General features: G+C 42.6%; 1 protein-coding gene across 4 annotated transcripts in view; it reads right to left on the reverse strand.

Annotated features, from left to right (window-relative positions):
- The window catches only part of LOC141155194 (class I histocompatibility antigen, F10 alpha chain-like), a 213,090-nt gene that overhangs the window by 16,273 nt on the left and 178,354 nt on the right, over positions 1 to 18,463 (reverse strand). For all 4 annotated transcript variants that reach the window (XM_073641925.1, XM_073641926.1, XM_073641924.1 and 1 more), the window contains exon 3: positions 17,084 to 17,362. In XM_073641925.1, coding sequence (XP_073498026.1) covers positions 17,084 to 17,362 — 279 coding nt within the window. The remainder of the gene's footprint in view (positions 1 to 17,083; positions 17,363 to 18,463) is intronic.

Raw genomic sequence — 18,463 nt, forward strand, 5'->3', positions numbered from 1 at the left:
CAGTGAGCGGGAGGTTACCGCTCACTTTAGCAGGCTCGTAACCATGATAAACAGCGGGTTACTAGGTGCGCGTGTGCCCCTAGTAACCCGATATTTACCATAGTTACCAGCCTGATCGCTGCTCCCGCTGGTCACACACAGCGATGTGTGCTGACCAGCGGGAGAGCAAAGACCAAAAAATGGTCCAGGACACTTTGCAGCAATCAGCGACCTCACAGCAGGGGCCTGATCGTTGCAAAGTGTCAGACATAGCGACATCGCTGGTGAGGTCGCTGGTGAGTCACCAAAACCTTGACTCAGCAGCGATCTCGCTATGTGAGACGGGGGCTTTACACTCCTGGACAACCCCTTTAAGTAAATCTGTGGTATGTATTCTATTGATATGGGAATAATGAGATGTAATCAAGGATTATTATTTATGATAGAACGACACTAATATGACTCTGGTGTAACATCCCAGCTATCGAATTATACTAATTCTAGTCTTGTTACTTTACCCCCATGTGAGGAATAATTATGGAGATACAATAAGCCATGAACCTGGATATCATCTCCATCCTCGTGTTTCCAGTCGTCATCTTATATCATCTAAGGATTGGACAAGGTAATATCTATTCATATAATGGTGACCCTTATACAGAATGACGCGCTGCTGTGCGGAGGTTTCTGACCTTTCATCTCACGTCTGCAGATCTCTCTCTCATCACTGTGTGTAATACAGATAATACCACAGCACGCCGATACAGTCAAACTCTGCGGCAGAGAGAAATGGTCTCCTTGTGCTGCCGCTGTCTGTTCTGTAGACAGTCGCAGTCGCATTAGGGCTGCAGCCTACAGAACAGTAGGTTCAGGGTGGAGCGAGGCGACGACGTCATCGCGCTGCGAACAGGATGTCAGAGTTCCGGAACGATGGCGTCAACGCGTCGGACTGACCGGGACCTGCTGCTGTCTGCTGGATTCGCCGAATTTAGGTTAGTAAATTATGTTCATTGTATTATTTTAAGATTGTGTACGGGGCTACTAATGGGTCATAATAGTATGGGTGCTGCTAATGGGGTCATAATAGTATGGGGGCTGATAAGGAGGACCATCATACAGCTTGGAGGCTACTATCACAGACCATTATACATCATGGGGGCTACTAAAGATGCCATGATACAGTGTTGGGGCTTCTAAGGGAGCCCACCTACAGAGTAGTGGCCATTAAGGGGGTCAATATACTGTGTGGACTACCGTGGGGGCCATCATACAGTGAGAGGGCCATCATACAGTGTGGGGGCTACAATGAGGACATTGTACAGTGTGGGGGCCAACAAACAGTGTGAGGGCTACTAAGGGGCCATTATACAATGTAAGGGCCATTATACACTCCCTGACAGAAAATCTGACCATTCTGTGTTCATTAAATGATCAATATTTCAGCATTGATGCCAATTTATTTTCTTAACCTCATCCAAATTTGGGAGGGTTTCAGCTTTCAAAAGAGTAATTTATAAAACCAATGGATGAATTTAACGTCAGGTTATAAGTAGTGTTGAGCGAGCATGCTCAACACTGCTCGGTACTCGCCCGAGCATCACGCTACTCAGGATGTTCGGCGAGCACCGATCATTTCCAGGTTACTCGGGCGAGAGTTCGGGTCTCCGCCCTGCATGTTTGGCACTCTTTACAGAGCCAATGAACATGCAGGGATTGCCAGCCAGTCACTGTAATGCCGCAGCCATGTTGTTTGTGGGCATTACAGTGATTGGCTGGCCGCACAGCGTCACCTCCCAGACGATCAGCCCGTCATGATTGGTGTGTGTGGGTGTCTGTGCGTGTGTCTGCGAGTGTGTGCGATGTCTGCGGTGTCTGTGCGATGTGTGCGGGTGTGCGCGGTGTCTGTGCGATGTGTGCGGTGTCTGTGCGATGTCTGCGAGTGTGTGCGGTGTCTGTGCGATGTCTGCGGGTGTGTGCGTGCAGGCAGACATAGGCCGATGTGACACTACTACTCCCATCGGCCTATGTCTGTCCCCGGTCCACTCGTGCCAGCAGTATCAGCTCGATGGGAGCAGTAGTTCCCATCAGCCTGATCCTGCTATATAAATTGCCCTACTGTGTCCCCAATAAATTTTAAATACATGTCATTGGTGGCCAGTGGTTGCCTAAAATAAATTAGTTTATACATTACCTGTCCCTGCCGATCGCCACCTAAAATAAAGTAAAAAATAAAAAACTACACCTATACTCACCTAGACACCTAATTCCCCGAAGCCATCGATCTCCTGTAATAAAATATAAAATAATAAACCACAACCTTATCCTTACCCCTCCGTAGTAGTCCACGAGTGTCCCACGATGATCTCCAGTTTAGAGCAGCCACATAGAATGTGACCGCTCTGAACCGCTGCCGCCGCTAGAATGCCGGGGCCGTAAAGCAGCCCCGTCATTGCATAAGCGGGTTCGCCGGAGTTCAGGCAGCGCTGCTCCGGTCAGCTCCTTTACGGCCCTGCTGTATCGTGAGAAATTCCCACAGTACAGCAGTGCCGTAAAGGAGGTCTCCGGAGCTGTGCTGACTGAATGCACTCCGGTGACCTCAGTCAGTGGCTCCCGCTGCCGGGAGCGGACGTGTTCCCGGCAGCGTGAGCTTACAGCAGCCATGCACAGCTGTCACCATCTCCAGATGTGACAGCTGTGCATGGGAGATCAGCGCAGGAACGTGGACAGGTAACTATTTTTTTTAGTAAACTAAGAATTAAATAAAATGGTGTGTTTTATTTCAAATAAATTATTTTTTTCTGGGTGTAGTGTGTGTTTTTTCTTTTTAACACTTTGTAGGTTAGTAATGGGGGTGTCTTATAGACGCCCATCATTACTAACCTGGGCTTCATGGCAGCTGGCGCTGACATGAACCCCACCACTAATACCCCCTGCCACCGCACCAGGGCAGCGTGGAAGAGCGAGGCTAAGTGCCAGAGTTGGCGCATCCTATGGATGCGCCATTTCTGGGGCGGCTGACGGCTGGTGTTTCTAGCTTGGGAGGGGGCCAATATTCATGGCACCCTTCCTGGGCTATTAATATTAGCCCCCAGCTGTCTGCCTAGCCTTTGCTAGCTATTAAATAGGGGGTACCCCACGTCATTTTTTTGGGGGGGTCCCCCATTTTAATAGCTAGTAAAGGCTAGGTATTCAGCTGGGGGCTGATATTAGTAGTCTGGGAAGCTCCGTGGGTATTACCCACTTCCCAGGCTTCAAACATCTGCCCCAGCCGTCTGCTTAACCTCCGCTAGAGCCTAAAATTATGGGGGATCCCACGCCAATTTTTTTTTAAATAAATCCTTTATTTTAACACTAAATGACATTTGAGGAGTTAATAAAGATGCAGTCCCTAAATTATTATTTATTTTTTAATTAATTTTTCCCAAAAATTTTGACGTGGGCTTTGCCATATTTTTGTATGCCAGCCAGGTACAGCATCCAGCTTCTATGAACGCGCCATTTTCCGGGGTGGCTGCGGACTGCAATTTGCACCGGGGGGGTGGGGCAGAAAGCTTGGGCCTCCCTGAGCTGCAGATTCCATCCCCCAGCTGCCTAGTGGTACCTGGCTGGACACACAAATAGGGAGAAGCCCCACGTATTTTTTTTTTCCATTATTTCATGAAATTCATGAAATAATAAAGAAAAAAAGGGCTTCCCTATATTGTTGTGTCCGGCTGCCATCCAGCCCGTCATCCCGCAGACACTGAGAAGCGCAGGCATGCTTGCGCTCCTCAGTGTCTCTCTGTGACGGCATAAAGATGAGCCGAGGTCATGTCCAATGAACTCAGCTCACCTCATGCACGTCACTGACAGCGTGGGAAAATTCTCCTGCACTCAGCGCTTCAGCGTGAGAATTTTCCCACGCTGTTAGTGACGTGAATGAGGTCAGGTCATGTCCAATGAACTCAGCTCACCTCATGCACGTCACTGACAGCATGGGAAAATTCTCACGCTGAAGCGCTGAGTGCAGGAAAATTTTCCCACGCTGTCAGTGACGTGCATGAGGTGAGCTGAGTTCATTGGACATGAACTCGGCTCATCTGGATGCCGTCACAGAGAGACACTGAGGAGCGCAAGCAAGCCTGCGCTTCTCAGTGTCTGCGGGATGACAGGCTGGATGGCAGCGTTCTGCTGCGGTCCAGCCTGTCATCTCGATGTAGCAGAGCTGAAGCTGTCGTGGGAACCATGGAAAGGTAAGGATGAGGTTGCTTTATTATTTTTCTTTTATTGCAGGAGATCGTTGGCTTCAGCTGGAATGGGCGTGATGGTAAGTAGAGTTTAATTTAGAACAATAAAGAATTGTGTGTTTATTTCAATTAAAGGACTTTATTCTGGGTGTTTGTGTTTTTTTTTTAACTTTGACAATGGGGTTAGTAATGGGGGTGTCTTATAGACGCCTCTCCATTACTAACCTGGGCTTGATGTCAGCTGGCATTATAAGCTGACATCAACCCCAGCCCTATTACCCCACTGCCACCGCACCAGGGCAGTGGGAAGAGCGAGGCTAAGTGCCAGAATTGGCGCATCCTATGGATGGTCCATTTCTGGGGCGGCTGACAGCTGGTGTTTCTAGTCTGGGAGGGGGCCAATATTCATGGCACCCTTCCTGGGCTATTAATATCAGCCCCCAGCTGTCTGCCTAGCCTTTGCTAGCTATTAAATTAGGGGGGACCCCACGTCATTTTTTTGAGGGGGTCCCCCCATTTTAATAGCTAGTAAAGGCTAGGTATTCAGCTGGGGGCTCATATTAGTAGCCTGGGAAGCTCCGTGGGTATTACCCCCTTCCCAGGCTTCAAACATCTGCCCCAGCCGTCTGATTAACCTCCGCTAGAGACTAAAATTTAGGGGAACCCCACGCCAATTTTTTTTAAAATAAATCCTTTATTTTAACACTAAATGACAAGTACAGTAATCAACACTGTCACTGTACTTCATATATATGTGACTGACATGTTTCTATCTATCTAATCTATGTATGATTCTCTATTCCTTCTATTCTAAATTGTCGGGTACAGATGCTGAATTGCCGGCCGGCTTTTTTAAAGAGACGGTGCATGAAAACACTATTATATTTTTAAATAAATCCTTTACACTAAATGACAAGTACAGTAAGCAACACTATCACTGTACTTCATATATATGTGACTGACATGTTTCTATCTATCTAATCTATGTATGATGCTCTATTCTTTCTGTTGTAAATTGTCGGGTACCGGTGTATGCCGCTGCTGAATTGCCGGCTTTTCGCGTAATACATTCTACATTATTCTTAGTTGTTTTCCTTCATGTAGAATTAACCTACAAGGATAGAAAGGGTTTATTTTCATTCCGATATTTGTGTCCCATTGACTTGCATTGGTTTCCTGTATCGGAATCAGCGATATCCGATACTTTTTGGGTATCGGTCCGATCCAATCCGATACGATATTTCCTGATATCGGAAGGTATCGCTCAACACTATCCTTAACATATTTCACAGGAAAGCACTTTCACTTTTGTTTTTGAACGTTTTATTGTGAGCCTGTAAAAGTGGCTTAATACCTCTGACCACGTTGTTGACAGCAGTGACCTGGGGGTCAGAAATGCTTCCTGGGGCGATCCCCATGCTGTCCCCATGTCATTTGAGCACTGTCACTATCGTTTTGGCCACTTGTTAGGCTTTTAAAAGACTGCCGGGGGAGCCGCTGCAAAAATGCTCGAGTCTACCATAGACTAACATTGGGCTCGTTGCTCGGGTCGAGCACCCGAGTATCACGGCGAGCTCGGCCCGAGCTTCGAGCACCCGAGCATTTTAGTGCTCGCTCAACACTAGTTATAAGCTTTTATTTACATAACATGGATAAGCGAAATAACTTCTGTCAGGGATTATACAGTGTGGAGTCTATTGTGAAGGTATCATAGTTTTTGGGACATTATACTGTCTATAGGGGAGCTGTGGGGACATCATACTGTGTACAAGGGAGTTGTGTTGACATTGTGTAGAGGGGCGCTGTACAGGAGAAGCCTCATGGGACATTCTTAATGTTAAGTGGACACCTATTGTTATAGGGGCAGTTAGGGTATTGTGACTGTCAAAGTGGCACACAGGGGACATTATTACTTTCTAGGGGGCAAAATCTGGGCACTATTTTCTAGGGTACTTGCACAGGGCATTAACCACTTAAGCTCCGAGGGTGGTTTGCACGTTAATGACCAGGCCAATTTTTACAATTCTGACCACTGTCACTTTATGAGGTAATTACTCTGGAACGCTTCAACGGATCCCACTGATTCTGAGACTGTTTTTTCGTGACATATTGTACTTCATGATTGTGTTAAAATTTCTTCGATATCACTTGTGTTTATTTGTGAAAAAAATGTAAATTTGGCGAAAATTTTGAAAATTTTGCAATTTTCAAAATTTGAATTTTTATGCCCTTAAATCAGAGAGATATGTCACACAAAAGAGTTAATAAATAACATTTCCCACATGTCTACTTTACATCAGCACAATTTTGGAACAAAATTTTTTTTTTTGTTAGGGAGCTATAAGGGTTAAAAGTTGACCAGCGATTTCTCATTTTTCCAACAAAATTTACAAAACCATTTTTTTAGGGACCACATCACATTTGAAGTCACTTTGAGGGGTCTTTATGACAGAAAATACCCAGAAGTGACACCATTCTAAAAACTGCACCCCTCAAGGTGCTCAAAACCACATTCAAGAACTTTATTAACCCTTCAGGTGCTTCACAGGAATTTTTGGAATGTGGAAGAAAAAAATGAACATTTAACTTTTTTCACAAAAATGTTACTTTAGACCCAATTTTTTTTATTTTCACAGGGGTAACAAGAAAAAATGGACCCCAAAATTTGTTGTGCAATTTCCCCTGGGCACGCAGATACCCAATATGTGGGGAAAAAACACTGTTTGGGCGCACGGCAGGGCTCGGAAGGGAAGGAGCGCCATTTGACTTTTTGATTGTAAAATTTGCTTGAATAATTACCGGACGCCATGTTGTGTTTGGAGAGCCACTGATGTGCCTACACAGTGGAGCTCCCCCACAAGTGACCCCATTTTGGAAACTAGACCCCCCAAGGCACCTATCTAGATGCATAGTGAGCACATGGAACCCCCAGGTGCTTCACAAATTGATTCGTAAAAATGAAAAAGTGAAAAAAAAAACACTTTTTCATTTTTATGAATCAATTTGTGAAGCACCTGGGGGTTCCAAGTGCTCACTATGCATCTAGATAGGTGCCTTGGGGGGTCTAGTTTCCAAAATGGGGTCACTTGTGGGGGAGCTCCAATGTTTGGGCACACAGGGACTCTCCAAATGCAACATGGTATCCGCTAACAAATTGTCGGCTCAAATTGTTAGCGGACACCATGTTGCGTTTGGAGAGCCCCTGATGTGCCTAAACAGTGGAGCTCCCCCACAAGTGACCCCATTTTGGAAACTAGACCCCCCAAGGCACCTATCTAGATGCATAGTGAGCACTTGGAACTCCCAGGTGCTTCACAAATTGATTCGTAAAAATGAAAAAGTGAAAAAAACACCACTTTTTCATTTTTATGAATCAATTTGTGAAGCACCTGGGGGTTCCAAGTGCTCACTATGCATCTAGATAGGTGCCTTGGGGGGTCTAGTTTCCAAAATGGGGTCACTTGTGGGGGAGCTCCAATGTTTGGGCACGCAGGGGCTCTCCAAATGCAACATGGTATCCGCTAACAAATTGTCGGCTCAAATTGTTAGCGGACACCATGTTGCGTTTGGAGAGCCCCTGATGTGCCTAAACAGTGGAGCTCCCCCACAAGTGACCCCATTTTGGAAACTAGACCCCCCAAGGCACCTATCTAGATGCATAGTGAGCACTTGGAACTCCCAGGTGCTTCACAAATTGATTCGTAAAAATGAAAAAGTGAAAAAAAAACACCACTTTTTCATTTTTATGAATCAATTTGTGAAGCACCTGGGGGTTCCAAGTGCTCACTATGCATCTAGATAGGTGCCTTGGGGGGTCTAGTTTCCAAAATGGGGTCACTTGTGGGGGAGCTCCAATGTTTGGGCACGCAGGGGCTCTCCAAATGCAACATGGCGTCCGCTAACAATTTGAGCCAATTTTCCAATCAATTTGTTAGCGGACACCATGTCGCGTTTGGAGAGCCCGTGATGTGCCTAAATGACCCCATTTTGGAAACTATACCCCTCAAGGGTTTTATTAAGGTGTATAGTGAACATTTTGAACCCAGAGGTACGACACAGAATTTGTTTACATTAGGTCATCATATTGAATAAGTTGTCATTAGTCTTGAGCGCAAGTGCTCGCTACTTGAGTTAGCATTGGGTACTCAGGTATGCACCATGTACAGCGTGTGCTCGAGGGACATGCTCGAGTCCCTGCTCCGCATGTTTCATGGTAATTAGACACCCCAAAAAAAACATGCGGGGATCGCTCGTGCATGGCAGGCAATCCCTGTAAAGTTTTTTTGGCCGCGAAGCATATGGGCAGAGACTCGAGCATGTCACTCAAATACCCACGATACTCAATGCATACCAGAGCACCTGATGCAAACTCAAGTAACGAGCACTTGCGCTCAACACTAGTCGCCATATCGTCATCTTTTTTTCTTACTTTTGAAAAAAATCCCAACCCCATCACAACCCTAACCCCAACCCCAGCCCTAACCCTAGCACAACCCTAACCCTAGCACAACCCTAACCCTAGCACAACCCTAACCCTAGCACAACCCTAACCCCAAACCCAGCCCTAACCCCAAACCCAGCCCTAACCCTAGCCCAATCCTAACCCAAGAGTTTATTTTTGACGCCGTTCCTCGTGCGGTATAAGTGATTAGACGACTTTATTCTTCGAGTCGGTGTGATTACAGCAATACCAGAATCATATGGGGTTTTTATGACTGACAGCTGTCACACACTAAAAGACGCATTTTTTGTAAAATCTAGTTTTTGCATCGCCATATTTTGAGAGCTATAATTTTTCCAGATTTTGGCAGACAGTCATGTGACGGCTCGTTTTTTGCGGGATGAGTTGACGTTGTTATTGGTGCCATTTTCAGGCACATGACATTTTTTGATCGCTTTCTATGTCGATTTTTGGGAGGCAGAATAAACAAAAACCAACAATTCAGGAATTGTTTTTTTTTTTTTTTTTCTTATTCTGTTCCGCGTGTGGTAAAATTGATAAGGTAGCTTTATTCTTCGGGTCAGTACGTTTACAGCGGTACCACATTTATATCGTTTTTCTATGTTTTGCACTTTTACATAATAAAAGCAATTTTATAGAAAAAAATATTTTTTAGCATAGCTTTATTTTGAGAGCTATAACTTTTTTATTTTTCGGCTGATGGAGCTGTATGGCAGCTTGTTTTTTGCGGGACAAGATGACGTTTTCAGCGGTACCATTTTTATTTATATTTGTCTTTTTGATCGCGTGTTATTCCATTTTTTGTTTGGCGGTATGGTGATAAAGCATTGTTTTTTGCTTTTTTTTTTTTTTTTACCGTGTTCACTGAAGGGGTTAACTAGTGGGACAGTTTTATAGGTCAGGTTGTTCCGGACGCGGCGATACCAAATGTGTACTTTTATTGTTTTTTTTTTATAATAATATTTATTGATGGGTACATTATATTTTTATTTTTGGTGGATTCTTTTTTTTATTTTTTTTTTAAATATTTTTGCAATATTTTTTTTTTTTTTCCCACTTTCTGAAAGTTTTTATACTTTAGTACTTTGTCCCACTCTGGGACTTTCACTTTTTTTTTCTGATCGCCTGCATGGCACAGGAATGGAGCACCATCCCTGTGTCATGCAGGCTGTCATCGCTGGACAAGGAGAAGACTGTTTGGAGATGCACTGCGCATGTCCAAACAATCTTCCTGCTGTCTGGTGACCCGGATGTTGTCATGACGACATCAGGTCGTCATGGCAACACCCGGGAAGCCTTTGCAGACAGCTCTGGAAGCCGGAAGAGGAGGTGAGTATCTGCGATCACCTCCCCTTGCCACCGCAATGCTGCGATCGACTTTGATCGCAGCATCGCGGGGGTTAATGTGCTGGGAGCAGTGCAGGATCGCTCCCTGCACATAGTATCGGGTGTCAGCTGTGACAAACAGCTGACAACCGGCGGCGATCACGCCCGCACAGCCTGTGTGCGCGCGCGATCGCCATGACGTACTAATACGGGTCTGGCTCTTAAGTCCCAGGGCACAGACGCGTATTAGTACGTCAAATGTTGTTAAGGGGTTAAAGGGTCAGGTCACCCATGCCCTCCAACCCTGCAGTATTCATGTACAGGTGCATCTCACTAAATTATAATATCATCAAAAAGTTACTTTATTTCAGTTCTTCAATACAAAAAGTGAAACTCCTATATTATATAGAGTCATTACACACAGAGGGATCTATTATATAGAGTCCTTACACACAGAGGGATCTATTATATAGTTTCATTACACACAGAGGGATCTATTATATAGTCATTACACACAGAGGGATCTATTATATAGAGTCATTACACACAGAGGGATCTATTATATAGAGTCCTTACACACAGAGGGATCTATTATATAGAGTCCTTACACACAGAGGGATCTATTATATAGAGTCCTTACACACAGAGGAATCTATTATATAGAGTCCTTACACACAGAGGGATCTATTATATAGAGTCCTTACACACAGAGGGATCTATTATATAGAGTCCTTACACACAGAGGGATCTATTATATAGAGTCCTTACACACAGAGGGATCTATTATATAGAGTCATTACACACAGAGGGATCTATTATATAGAGTCATTACACACAGAGGGATCTATTATATAGAGTCATTACACACAGAGGGATCTATTATATAGAGTCATTACACACAGAGGGATCTATTATATAGAGTCACTACACACAGAGGGATATATTATATAGAGTCACTACACACAGAGGGATCTATTATATAGAGTCACTACACACAGAGGGATCTATTATATAGAGTCACTACACACAGAGGGATCTATTATATAGAGTCACTACACACAGAGGGATCTATTATATAGAGTCACTACACAGAGGGATCTATTATAGAGTCACTACACACAGAGGGCTCTATTATATAGAGTCATTACACACAGAGGGATCTATTATATAGAGTCATTACACACAGAGGGATCTATTATATAGAGTCACTACACACAGAGGGATCTATTATATAGAGTCACTACACACAGAGGGATCTATTATATAGTCACTACACACAGAGGGATCTATTATATAGTCACTACACACAGAGGGATCTATTATATAGTCACTACACACAGAGGGATCTATTATATAGTCACTACACACAGAGGGATCTATTATAGAGTCACTACACACAGAGGGATCTATTATATAGAGTCATTACACACAGAGGGATCTATTATATAGAGTCATTACACACAGAGGGATCTATTATATAGAGTCATTACACACAGAGCGATCTATTATATAGAGTCATTACACACACAGAGGGATCTATTATATAGAGTCATTACACACAGAGGGATCTATTATATAGAGTCATTACACACAGAGGGATCTATTATATAGTCATTACACACAGAGGGATCTATTATATAGAGTCATTACACACAGAGGGATCTATTATATAGAGTCATTACACACAGAGGGATCTATTATATAGAGTCATTACACACAGAGGGATCTATTACATAGTCATTACACACAGAGGGATCTATTATATAGTCATTACACACAGAGGGATCTATTATATAGAGTCATTACACACAGAGGGATCTATTATATAGAGTCACTACACACAGAGGGATCTATTATATAGAGTCACTACACACAGAAGGATCTATTATATAGAGTCACTACACACAGAGGGATCTATTATATAGAGTCATTACACACAGAGCGATCTATTATATAGAGTCATTACACACAGAGGGATCTATTATATAGAGTCATTACACACAGAGGGATCTATTATATAGAGTCATTACACACAGAGGGATCTATTATATAGAGTCATTACACACAGAGGGATCTATTATATAGAGTCATTACACACAGAGCGATCTATTATATAGAGTCATTACACACACAGAGGGATCTATTATATAGAGTCATTACACACAGAGGGATCTATTATATAGAGTCATTACACACAGAGGGATCTATTATATAGAGTCATTACACACAGAGGGATCTATTATATAGAGTCATTACACACAGAGGGATCTATTATATAGAGTCACTACACACAGAGGGATCTATTATATAGTCACTACACACAGAGGGATCTATTATATAGAGTCACTACACACAGAGGGATCTATTATATAGAGTCACTACACACAGAAGGATCTATTATATAGAGTCACTACACACAGAGGGATCTATTAGATAGAGTCACTACACACAGAAGGATCTATTATATAGAGTCACTACACACAGAGGGGTCTATTATATATAGTCATTACACACAGAGGGATCTATTATAGAGTCATTACACACAGAGCGATCTATTATATAGAGTCATTACACACAGAGGGATCTATTATATAGAGTCATTACACACAGAGGGATCTATTATATAGAGTCATTAGACACAGAGGGATCTATTATATAGAGTCATTACACACAGAGGGATCTATTATATAGTCATTACACACAGCGGGATCTATTATATACAGTCATGGCCAAAAGTTTTGAGAATGACACCAAAATTATATTTTCACATGATCTGCTGGCCTCTGGTTTTTGTTAGTATTTGTCTGATGTTTATATCACATACAGAAATATAATTGCAATCATATTATGAGTACCAATAGGTTATATTGACAGTTAGAATGAGTTAATGCAGCAAGTCAATATTTGCAGTGTTGCCCCTTCTTCTTCAAGACCCCTGTAATTCTCCCTGGCATGCTCTCAATCAACTTTTGGACCAAATCCTGACTGATAGCAGTCCATTCTTGCATAATCAATGCTTGCATTTTGCCAGAATTTGTTGGTTTTTGTTTGTCCACCCGTCTCTTGATGATTGACCACAAGTTCTCAATGGGATTAAGATCTGGGGAGTTTCCAGGCCATGGACCCAAAATCTCTATGTTTTGTTCCATGAGCCATTTTGTTATCACCTTTGCTTTATGGCAAGGTGCTCCATCATGCTGGAAAAGGCATTGTTGGGTGCCAAACTGCTCTTGGACGGTTGGGAGAAGTTGCTCTTGGAGGACATTCTGGTACCATTCTTTATTCATGGCTGTGTTTTTAGGCAAGACTGTGAGTGAGCCGATTCCCTTGGCTGAGAAGCAACCCCACACATGAATGGTTTCAGGATGCTTTACAGTTGGCATGAGACAAGACTGGTGGTAGCGCTCACCTCTTCTTCTCCGAATAAGCTGTTTTCCAGATGTCCCAAACAATCGAAAAGGGGATTCATCAGAGAAAATGACTTTGCCTCAGTCCTCAGCAGTCCACTCCCTGTACCTTTTGCAGAATATCAGTCGGTCCCTGATGTTTTTTCTGGAGAGAAGTGGCTTCTTTGCTGCCCTCCTTGAAACCAGCCCTTGCTCAAAGAGTCTCCGCCTCACAGTGCGTGCAGAAGCACTCACACCAGCCTGCTGCCATTCCTGAGCAAGCTCGGCACTGCTGGTACTCCGATCCCGCAGCTGAAACAGTTTTAAGATACGGTCCTGGCGCTTGCTGGTCTTTCTTGGGCGCCCTGGAGCCTTTTTGACAACAATGGAAGCTCTCTCCTTGAAGTTCTTGATGATGCGATAGATTGTTGACTGAGGTGCAATCTTTGTAGCGGCGATACTCTTCCCTGTTAGGCCATTTTTGTGCAGTGCAATGATGGCTGCACGTGTTTCTTTAGAGATAACCATGGTTAACTGAAGAGAAACAATGATACCAAGAACCAGCCTCCTTTTAAAGTGTCCAGTGATGTCATTCTTACTTAATCATGACTGACTGATCGCCAGCCCTGTCCTCATCAACACCCACACCTGTGTTAATGGATCAATCACTAAAACGATGTTAGCTGCTCCTTTTAAGGCAGGACTGCAATGATGTTGAAATGTGTTTTGGGGGTTAAAGTTCATTTTCTGGGCAAATATTGACTTTGCAAGTACAGTAATTGCTGTTAAGCTGATCACTCTTTGACATTCAGAAGTATATGCAAATTGCCATTACAAAAAATGAAGCAGTAAACTTTGGAAAAATTACTATTTGTCTCATTCTCAATACTTTTGGCCATGACTGTAGAGTCATTACACACAGAGTGATCTATTATATAGAGTCACTACACACAGAGGGATCTATTATATAGAGTCATTACACACAGAGGGATCTATTATATAGAGTCATTACACACAGAGGGATCTATTATATAGAGTCATTACACACAGAGGGATCTATTATATAGTCATTACACACAGAGTGATCTATTATATAGAGTCATTACACACAGAGGGATCTATTATATAGAGTCACTACACACAGAGGGATCTATTATATAGAGTCATTACACACAGAGTGATCTATTATATAGAGTCATTACACGCAGAGGGATCTATTATATAGAGTCATTACACACAGAGGGATCTATTACATAGTCATTACACACAGAGGGATCTATTATATAGTCATTACACACAGAGGGATCTATTATATAGAGTCATTACACACAGAGGGATCTATTATATAGAGTCACTACACACAGAGGGATCTATTATATAGAGTCATTACACACAGAGGGATCTATTATATAGAGTCATTACACACAGAGGGATCTATTACATAGTCATTACACACAGAGGGATCTATTATATAGTCATTACACACAGAGGGATCTATTATATAGAGTCATTACACACAGAGGGATCTATTATATAGAGTCACTACACACAGAGGGATCTATTATATAGAGTCACTACACACAGAAGGATCTATTATATAGAGTCACTACACACAGAGGGATCTATTATATAGAGTCATTACACACAGAGCGATCTATTATATAGAGTCATTACACACAGAGGGATCTATTATATAGAGTCATTACACACAGAGGGATCTATTATATAGAGTCATTACACACAGAGGGATCTATTATATAGAGTCATTACACACAGAGCGATCTATTATATAGAGTCATTACACACACAGAGGGATCTATTATATAGAGTCATTACACACAGAGGGATCTATTATATAGAGTCATTACACACAGAGGGATCTATTATATAGAGTCATTACACACAGAGGGATCTATTATATAGAGTCACTACACACAGAGGGATCTATTATATAGTCACTACACACAGAGGGATCTATTATATAGAGTCACTACACACAGAGGGATCTATTATATAGAGTCACTACACACAGAAGGATCTATTATATACAGTCACTACACACAGAGGGATCTATTAGATAGAGTCACTACACACAGAAGGATCTATTATATAGAGTCACTACACACAGAGGGGTCTATTATATATAGTCATTACACACAGAGGGATCTATTATAGTCATTACACACAGAGCGATCTATTATATAGAGTCATTACACACAGAGGGATCTATTATATAGAGTCATTACACACAGAGGGATCTATTATATAGAGTCATTAGACACAGAGGGATCTATTATATAGAGTCATTACACACAGAGGGATCTATTATATAGTCATTACACACAGCGGGATCTATTATATAGAGTCATTACACACAGAGTGATCTATTATATAGAGTCACTACACACAGAGGGATCTATTATATAGAGTCATTACACACAGAGGGATCTATTATATAGAGTCATTACACACAGAGGGATCTATTATATAGAGTCATTACACACAGAGGGATCTATTATATAGAGTCATTACACACAGAGTGATCTATTATATAGAGTCATTACACACAGAGGGATCTATTATATAGAGTCATTACACACAAAGGGATCTATTATATAGAGTCATTACACACAGAGGGATCTATTATATAGAGTCATTACACACAGAGTGATCTATTTCACGTGTTTATTTCTGTTAATGTTGATGATTATGGATTACAGCCAATGAAAACACAAAAGTCATTATCTCAGGAAATAACAATAATTAACAAAAAGCACCTGCAAAGGCTTCCTATCTGTAATGACTATATAACATATGTTTCACTTATTGTATTGAAGAATTGAAATAAACTTTTTGATGATATTCTATTTTACTGAGCTGCACACATATAATATATAATATAATATATTATATACATATACACACACTCATATACACAGAAAAGCAGACTAATCTATACACTCTCCTCCTATATCTGCCCTATATCCGAGCTGTGACGTTGGGCAGGTCACTCCCTCCTGAGCTGACACTAGACGCTGCACTGTCCGGCGCACTCCTCCTCCTCTCCCCCAGGCCACAGCGAGGTAATCGCAGGCAGGGATCAGGGCAGTGTACGGAGTAACTTTCTCCTGACTCGCTGTCGCCCCCTCTGCAGTCTGGCCGCAGCCCCCGATCTTTCACTCTAGCGACGCCGCTGGCTGTCACTATGTGGGAATTACCAGGACACAGAGCGGCCATGGTGATAACTGCGATCACTGAGGGAGGACACAGATTATTGTTTATCTCTTTCCCTAGGACTTTGCAGCTACAGATCCGGTGATAGCGACACCAGAGACCTCACACTGCGCTGGAGGAGACTGACGGCCGGACCGTGAGGTCTCATCACACAGCAGGCCCCGCCCTGCCGCTCTCTCCTCACATGTCTGACCAATGAGAGCTCAGATCAGTCTGATGGGGAAGTGCTGATTGGCCAGATATCTCCTACTGCAAGGCCACCTCTAAACCTCTCCCCCCCCTTGTCCCCTCCGGTATGAGGCAGCGCCCTCTATAGGTGCCGCCCCTCATCCAAGTGCTGCCCTCTATACGTGCCTCCCCCCCTGTATAGGTACCGCCCCTCCCCTCTAGTGTCGCCCTCTATAGGTGCCGCCCCCCAGAGCGGACCTGTCCCGGCAGCAGACGGCGGGGCTGCGGTGCTGAGCGCTCACCTCTCCTCTCCAGATCTTCCTTCCCGTTCTCCACATATTTCTGCAGCCACTCGATACAGATATTCTCCAGATAATTCTTGTTTCTCTCCCCCACTTGTTCCTCCGGACTGTTCCATCTCTGTGTGGTGATCTGCGCCTGCGCCATGGTGGGGACATATGTCCATGTCTGTGTGTCCAGAGCCATAAACTCTCTCCCGTCATATCCGTGCTGCTCATATCCAGTGATGGAGCCGTCATCTCTCCGCTCACAGCCGTACATCACCTGCACAATATGGAAACCTGCAGACAACACAGGGACAAGTTACATAGGGCACATATATAATGTATGTACAGTGATATGTACGATGTGTGACATGTTACATAGGGCACATATATAATGTATGTACAGTGATATGTACGATGTGTGACATGTTACATAGTGCACATATATAATGTATGTACAGTGATATGTACGATGCGTGATGTGTGACATGTTACATAGAGCACATATATAATGTATGTACAGTGATATGTACAATGTGTGACATGTTACATAGAGCACATATATAATGTATGTACAGTGATATGTACGATGTGTGACATGTTACATAGAGCACATATATAATGTATGTACAGTGATATGTACGATGTGTGACATGTTACATAGTGCACATATATAATGTATGTACAGTGATATGTACGATGCGTGATGTGTGACATGTTACATAGAGCACATATATAATGTATGTACAGTGATATGTACAATGTGTGACATGTTACATAGAGCACATATATAATGTATGTACAGTGATATGTACGATGTGTGACATGTTACATAGAGCACATATATAATGTATGTACAGTGATATGTACGATGTGTGACATGTTACATAGAGCACATATATAATGTATGTACAGTGATATGTACGATGTGTGTGACATGTTACATAGAGCACATATATAATGTATGTACAGTGATATGTACGATGTGTGACATGTTACATAGAGCACATATATAATGTATGTACAGTGATATGTACGATGTGTGACATGTTACATAGAGCACATATATAATGTATGTACAGTGATATGTACGATGTGTGACATGTTACATAGAGCACATATATAATGTATGTACAGTGATATGTACGATGTGTGACATGTTACATAGGGCACATATATAATGTATGTACAGTGATATGTACGATGTGTGACATGTTACATAGGGCACATATATAATGTATGTACAGTGATATGTACGATGTGTGACGTGTTACATAGAGCACATATATAATGTATGTACAGTGATATGTACGATGTGTGACATGTTACATAGAGCACATATATAATGTATGTACAGTGATATGTACGATGTGTGACATGTTACATAGGGCACATATA

The sequence above is a fragment of the Phyllobates terribilis genome, unplaced genomic scaffold (assembly GCF_046119375.1).
Source record: "Phyllobates terribilis strain yellow unplaced genomic scaffold, ASM4611937v1 Scaffold_7__3_contigs__length_470593459, whole genome shotgun sequence".
NCBI classification, from domain to species: Eukaryota; Metazoa; Chordata; class Amphibia; order Anura; family Dendrobatidae; genus Phyllobates; species Phyllobates terribilis.